The 7,483-nt window shown below is 49.4% G+C and overlaps 1 protein-coding gene across 1 annotated transcript; it reads left to right on the top strand.

Moving 5' to 3' along the window:
- The first annotated feature begins 1,752 nt into the window (after nt 1–1,752).
- On the top strand, nt 1,753–5,974 carry LOC123116514 (uncharacterized). Its single transcript, XM_044537466.1, has 4 exons — nt 1,753–1,869; nt 1,958–2,320; nt 2,414–2,540; nt 5,836–5,974. Exons 1-3 carry the CDS (start codon nt 1,864–1,866, stop codon nt 2,462–2,464), a joined length of 420 nt encoding a protein of 139 aa, XP_044393401.1. The 5' UTR covers nt 1,753–1,863; the 3' UTR covers nt 2,465–2,540; nt 5,836–5,974.
- Nucleotides 5,975–7,483: the final 1,509 nt, after the last annotated feature.

The raw sequence follows: 7,483 nt of genomic DNA, 5'->3' as shown, positions 1-7,483 counted from the left end.
CCGGCTCAGCTTCTTCCCGCATTACCGGCTCAGCTTCTTCCCCCATTGTTGTATCATCGTATTCAGGGAACCCATGGCCAGGATAGCTGTCGTCGTCCTCTTCTTCTTCATTGTCTTCCATCATAACCCCTCTTTCTCCGTGCTTGGTCCAAACATTATAGTGGGGCATGAAACCGGACTCAAACAGGTGGACGTGAATGGTTCTTGACATAGACTAATTGTGACCATTCTTACAACCAGCACATGGACAAGGCATAAACCCATCCGCCCGCTTGTTTGCCTCAGCCGCAAGCAGAAAAGTATGCACGCCCTCAACAAACTGGGGAGAGCATCGGTCATCGTACATCCATTGTCGTCTCATCTTCATTACACAACACCGAATAGACCAAATTAATACAAGTTCATACATAAAGTTCATACAACACTTAAATGCAACAAACAAATAACTCTCTAGCTAAAGCATTTAAATGCAACAACAAATGCGATCAAGATCGCAACTAAGGTAACAATTGATCCAACATCATAATGATACCAAGCCTCACTATCGATGGCATATTTTCTAATCTTTCTAATCTTCAAGCGCATTTTCTCCATCTTGATATTGTGATCATCGACGACATCGACAACATGCAACTCCAATTCCATCTTCTCCCCCTCAATTCTTTTCAATTTTTCTTTCAAGTACTCGTTTTCTCTTTCAACTAAATTTAACCTCTCGACAATAGGGTCGGTTAGAATTTCCGGTTCACATACCTCCTAGATAAAAATATCTATGTCAACTTGATGGGCATAATTTGTCATAAACACGAAATGCAACAAATAGTTTTAAAAGAGAATATACCACATCCGAATCATAACAAGGACGAGGGCCGACGGGGACGGATATCAAAACCATGGCACTATGTATAACAAACAACGTACGGGTAAGATAATTATTACATGATTAACTATATATCCAAATCACACAAACATCAATTTTTTTAATAAAATTTCATGAACAAGAGGCTCACCACAAGGTGGTGCCGGCGACGGGACGGTGCGGGCGATCGACGGTGGTTACGACGGAGATTTAGAAGGCACTAAGTAAACCACACCTACATATGCAAACTAAGTGTTATTTTTGACCTCAAATTGCATATAAATCAAATACTAGCACATATATATATTTCCTTCCAAATTACTAAACTCACAAATTAATAACTATATAAAGCATTGCAAGAGCTAATCTAGCAATGAGAGATGAAAGGACAAAGTTGCTAACCTTTGTGATCACTTGAATGGATGGGGGCCTTCAAATCTTGACAAATTTTGGGCAAAAGTGTGATGAGCTCGAGGGGAAGAGGAAGAACAGAGAGGAGATAGGAGAGGGAAAAGGGGGAAGAACAGAGCGAGCTGGACAAAGGGTTTATATGCAGGAGGACCGATAGTACCGGTTCGTGGCACGAACCGATACTAAAGGTGCTGGAGGGGGCCCAGACTGACAACATCCTGCCACCACCCTCGTTAGTACCGGTTCATGGCACGAACCGGTGCTAAAGGTTAGCCACAAACCGGTACTAACGAGAGCGGCCCGGCTAGCCGTTGGAACCGGCACTAATGTATACATTTGTGCCGGCTCTAATACAAACCGGCACTAATGTGCTTCACGTTTGACCTTTTTTCTACTAGTGTCCGCACCGATAGCGTGCTCCTCCGCGCCGATACTCGCTATAAATACACGCACACACATCCAGCCATTGGAGGAGGTTTCATTCCATTCTGTTCAGCCTCGTAGCCCCACTCACTCACCGGCCCCAGCTTCCCTTCTTCTTCTTCTTCTTCTTCTTTTTCTTGGCGGCTCATTTGGTCTCCGTGCTGAACCAGATGGCGGTAAGTGTGCTGTGAGCTACGGAAAGCCTCCATGCCAGCAACTTCACCCAGAATCGGAGTCCTCATTATCGTTTGGTCTTGCTTGCAGAAGGCGCGGAGGCGTCGCGTGCCGGCGTTCGGGGAGTGGAACTACAACTACCACCACGACGAGCCGGAGGCGACAGCGGCACTTCCGCCGGCCGTTGTTGCACCGGCCGCGTGGTACGCCACGCCGGAGCCGGAGGCCTGCAGCGACGTGTGGTTCAGGTACTCGCCTCCCCCGCGCAAACCCACGCCCAAGAAGCAGGCGAGGAGGCGGCCCGAGGGCGACGTGTCCCGGGAGCGTTCCAAGGCGTCCTGGGACGCCGCCGCGGCCAAGAGCGGCGACTCCAGGCGGGTGGTGCAGCCGGTCGACGGGGACCTGTACCGGGTGCCACCACCGGAGCTCGCCTCCCACCGGCGGCCAACGAAGGTACGTACGGCCGCCAAGAAAGAATGTTTCTCTTTATTTTTGTCGTGATTGTTGGAGCTGACCGCTCTTTGTTTGAATGCGTTTTGAATGCAGAAGTGGAGCCTGTGGATGGGATGCCTGGGCCTCAACTCATGCACCGACTGAACCCAACATGTCCTGATGATCGATGGGATGCTGCGTGCATGTACATCGGCAGTGTTTATTTGCCCTTTCTGTTGGAAAAATCCTATTCTGAGCTCGAGCTCAGCTGCTCCCTAAATCATGACCGCATAGTCGCATGGGGATGTGTGCCTCGAGACGTATTTCTCTTCTTGTATATGCAGCGTACGCTTCATATATTAATTTCACGCCTGACCGCAATCATGACATCGTGTGGGCCAATTTGTAGCCGGTCCAGCTTGTTGCCATCGCACTGGGTAACTTCTGAGCCTTGCTGGGCCTTTATCACGAAACGGCGGCCCGAACGATCACGCCCTGCTTCTGCAACTTGCCGCGCACTAGTTTTCTGCTTTTCCGAATCCAACAAATAGAACACTTCTACCTGCGGACATAATCCATTTGTCCCAGTAAAATATCGCCGCCATTCATCTTGTCAAATTCTAACCACTATCCAAACTCACCTCCTCGCCGTCGACCAGTTCATGCTTGTCCTCCTCGCCGACCCTGCTGCTGACATCCGAGGCCGCATCCCCACGCACACCTGCATTTCAATCGTCAGCTACCAAAAGCTTCAGGGGAAGAATGTGTTGTCCCAGGAAGACAGAAAGCACACGCACGTCCAGCTCATCCTCTACTTCATGAACACCATCGCCATGCCTCTTCGTCACAGCACCCCATGACACCTACTGCTGCTAAACTGGGTTTCCCTCCACTAGCACAGGGCTGCTCATGGAGGCTTGGTCACCACTTCGAATTTCAAATTTCAAACGCACACTATTGTCACGCCACACTCAAAAACAATCAATACCATTTGCACAAAATGCATGCACTGTAGCTGCCGCCTACTTAAGACCTATGCGTTGTGATCCACCCAGGAAACGCACATGGGCGTACACTCCCTGAACAGCCAAAAACATTCAGCAATGAGGTCAACCTGGTACACATCAGGCGTCACAATCTGTTGGCACCATCAAGTGTTTCAAAAGTGTGCGCCAGCTAAAATAAAAAACAATTATTTCGGTCCACATTAACACACAATACAGCGTCAAATCCTTTACAACAACCTAGTAAAAAAATGTTCTGAATTCAAAAATTGCATAACTGCAAGTTCATCAATTCACATCGTATAAGTTACAGGGGCATAGCCCAGAAGAACAAGCGTGCAGCCTAGCTCACGTCAACACACTAGAGAGATCCTCACTTCTAAATTCAGTTCACATCTAGGTTTCCCATGTTACCGGCAAGCGGCCTGGTGCATGTGTTTCGTCGATGCCCTTCTAAACCACAATTCTTACACTTCCTGGGCTTCCTTGGGTGCATCACCATGCTCAGGACATGTGGTCCGCTTGTGCCCTATCCTACGACATATGTTGTGGAACCTTGTCCGCTTTGCTTAATCCTTCATAATTAAGGCGCTTTCTCTTGACTGCTTCTCGGCCTACCAACTCCTCTCTGCTTGCATGGCGGCGCTAGCCCATGCAGGGCATTCACACTGCCCAAACTGTGTACTTACTGGCCGCCTCCACCCTCTTGCACCTCAACTTCTCCGTTTCCAGCAAGTCCACCGACTGACAATGCGGCTTGGTGGTCTTCAAAGCCCAAACCATTTTTGTTTTCAGCCTGATCAACGTGGGACACTCGCACTACACAAACGGCTATTCTCTGCTCCAGGATTCCCCTGGACAAAATCAAAAGCATTGGTGGCCTGTCAGCACATTCCATGAATCCCCTCTCTGAACGAAAAGCCGCACAAACAGGAAAACAACGTAAAGCCAGCTAAAAGACTTACCAAACACCCGCACACCACCTCCTGCATTGACTTGGTTCTCTCTGCATTTAACCAACCTTTTCCATATCTAATGCCAAATCCAACTTCCCGTTAATACAAGTTGTCGAAGTGGTACGCCTCACACAGCGAATCGAAACTTATACCTAATTCTGGCTTGATAACAGTCTTCATCGGCTCCTCGGCATGCTTCCTTATTGTTTGCTCCAGAGCAATCATCCTGTCCGGTGGTGCACTTCCCGGTCTCAGCCTGCATCATGAACGCTTCGCTTCAGTCAATAATCCACCAAACATATCTATGTTATCTGACAATTCCATGGTTTACAAAGCACACTGCACATGTATAGTGGTATATAAAATTTATTAGTAACATTTCTGCCTCCTGTCTGGTAAACTAAATTCTGCAAGTTTTTCTTATCTTAATTTTCTGACCACCGAAAGCCCACTATCCAGCCGAGTCATGCACAAAGCCTACGAACTATGTGTTTCATCGATTGACAAGAAAACAACCCCTTTAGCAATATCAGCTACCTGTCAGCAGTAATCTTGATCACGGCCTCATGCAGCAGCCCGGCCGAGTCACGTTCGTGCGTGAGTAGCGGCCGGGATTCCATCTACATGCATGTACTGGGCATAGTTAGACTGACTAGTGTCTAGGCTTAGTCTGGCCAGTGTACGAGTGCGTGCATGTGCGGTGAGTGTGCTGGACGCGAGACCGTGGCCGCGCGCAGTCCGTGGCAAGTGTGCGTGGTTCAGTGAGTAGGCTAGACAACAACACTACCTACCACCTGCGCACAAACGGATAGTACGACCCAAGCAAGGAAGGAACCAACTCACCATTTCATCCATGCAGGGGCCTCTGGGTTAACCTTCCCAGTCGACTGCGCTGACTTTGTTGGCGATTCTGCTCTCCATCGCCGCACCTCACCACCATGGGTTGGAATCCTCCGACGCCAAGTTCTGGTCCTCCACTCTGGGTAGCACGCTCAGGGGCTAATCTTCGCGGAGGGGAAATCTGCTGACGCCGCACCGCCGATAGATGTGGGAAGTATGAGCTCAGGACAGTGTTGAGATGAGTGGATGAATGACACGGTCAGCGGACGGCGAAACTAACCTTCCAACTAGATCGAGAAGGAACTTCAATCCGTTCCCCTCCATTCCCACCACGCCTCCGGCTAACCTGGTCGCCTCCGCACTCGCTCCTTCCCCTCATTCACCCGGCAATGAAAGGCCCCCACTCGTTCTCCCGTGGCGGCGCCGGCGCAAAAACTGATGACGGCTCGGAATTCTCATACGTCCTAGACTACTATCTTGGACATCCTGTACCATGGCACAGCATCGCCCCGTCACGGGAACGCATCCCGAACCCACCAGCGTCCACGCCTGGCCATACGAAAAGGGCCCACTGTATGCTACTGTTGCCTGAGTATTCGCTGGTGTATCTCCCTTTTACACGCGCCTAAACTGTTCCACCAGCTGTACTTTCCCCCATCCCAATGCTGCAGCGAACGACCCAGATCTAGAGAGCAGCTGAGCCTGGGCACCAAAACGCCCCTCTCTTTCTGTTGGATATACACTAGTTCTGTCCGGTTGGTAATATAGGTGGTTTTACAACCTCGAAGTAATTTTTATTACGATTCATGTGCTTTGTACTTTCGGTGAAGTTTGATAATAATAGATCTAAATCATTTTTTGCAAAAAAGAAGTGTATACTTCTGTCTCTCTCGTCGTGCATGCGCTTTCATGGCTTGTGGTACGATGGTACTTCCTCCGTTCAGAAATACTTGTCATCAAAATAAATAAAAGGGGATGTATCTAGATATATTTTAGTTTTAGATACATCCCTTTTTATCCATTTTGATGACAAGTATTTTCGGACGGAGGGAGTACATGGCTAGTACTGGCACTGGCAACACTAGAAGTGTAGAATTTCTCTTCATTTTGTGTAATGTGGCAACATCTCGTCTTGTGCTAGTACGTTTGTTGCCTCAAGTCATTTCTGATCAATTTTGATGTGCAAGCGAGTTTATTGGGGGTGTTTGTCGTCATTCACTTCAGAGATTCAGAGATGGCGACTGATAGAAGCACGTACTACAGCCCACCGTTCTGCTGCATGAAGAGCAGTTCGTGTGGGCCCGTGAAGTCTGGTGAACCTGGTACGCGCATTGATTACGGCAGTTGGGCAATAGTTGCTGTGAACTCACTGGTTTCCTCGCGCGTGCAGCCGTGTCATTCAACTCGATCGGCCAAGCCATGCGCGCACACACACACTGTCGCAGCCGTGTGTGTCCACCGCAGTGAGTGAGAGTAACTATTTCGGCATGTGGCTGCTTTTGGCATACATAAGTCGAGCAAGCCAAAAGTCACAAATCCGTACGACGACTGAGCGAGATCGAGGTCCAGCGAAGACCTGTAGGTGTGGGTTTGTAGTAGTACAAGAACATAACCGCAGCGATAACTCGGACCTACCGCCCCGGAGTATTAGCTAGGTGCAACAGCGGATCCTTCTTCGAAAAAACATGTAGTGCATTTTCCTTTCTCGTTGAGTGGCCAAATTTTGGCTCAAAGTTCAAACAAAACAAGGCTTGGGGGTTTTCACGGGGAATATTGCCCTGCCCTCCGAGTTTCATGCATATCTTATCTTGCTATTGCGCGCGCGCTCGTGCGAACGCTCGATTTCGAACAGGCCGCAGTCTCCCGATTTGGAAAGCAGGCAGCGGGTTAAGTAGGGGAAGGGTTATGGGCTAATTATGATGCCCCTCCTGAAAATCAGGGAGGAGAGATTAGATGTAGATTAATGGGTGGGCCTGAAGCCTGTGCACGTCTTCGCTGGCTTTTGCGTGCATGTGGTGGGGTCCAACACGATTCAAGGGAGGCTATCGGAGGGTGCGAGGCTTTCGATCGAATCGATCGCTCCAATGAGCGAAGGCCGAATTTCGTGTTTTGACCCTTTTGACAAAGAATTTCAGGATGACCCCTGTTTGATTTATTTTTTTGAGATTTGATCCTTTTTCCTACCACCAGGGCCTCTGGCGGTAGGGTTACACAGCCTACCGCCAGGGACCCTGGCGGTAGGAAACTTATCCACGTCAGCGCGCGGAGACGGCACCGTCCCCCTCCGTCGCACCCTACCGCCAGGGGCCCTGGCGGTAGGCTGTCTAACCATACCGCCAGGGGCCCTAGCTGTAGGGTCCGGATAGTTATTTGCCCTGAAACCC

Source organism: Triticum aestivum, chromosome 5B (genome assembly GCF_018294505.1).
Source record: "Triticum aestivum cultivar Chinese Spring chromosome 5B, IWGSC CS RefSeq v2.1, whole genome shotgun sequence".
Lineage (NCBI taxonomy): Eukaryota > Viridiplantae > Streptophyta > Magnoliopsida > Poales > Poaceae > Triticum > Triticum aestivum.
Note: the sequence above shows the minus strand (reverse complement) of the source record. Positions and strands in the feature narration are given on the sequence as shown.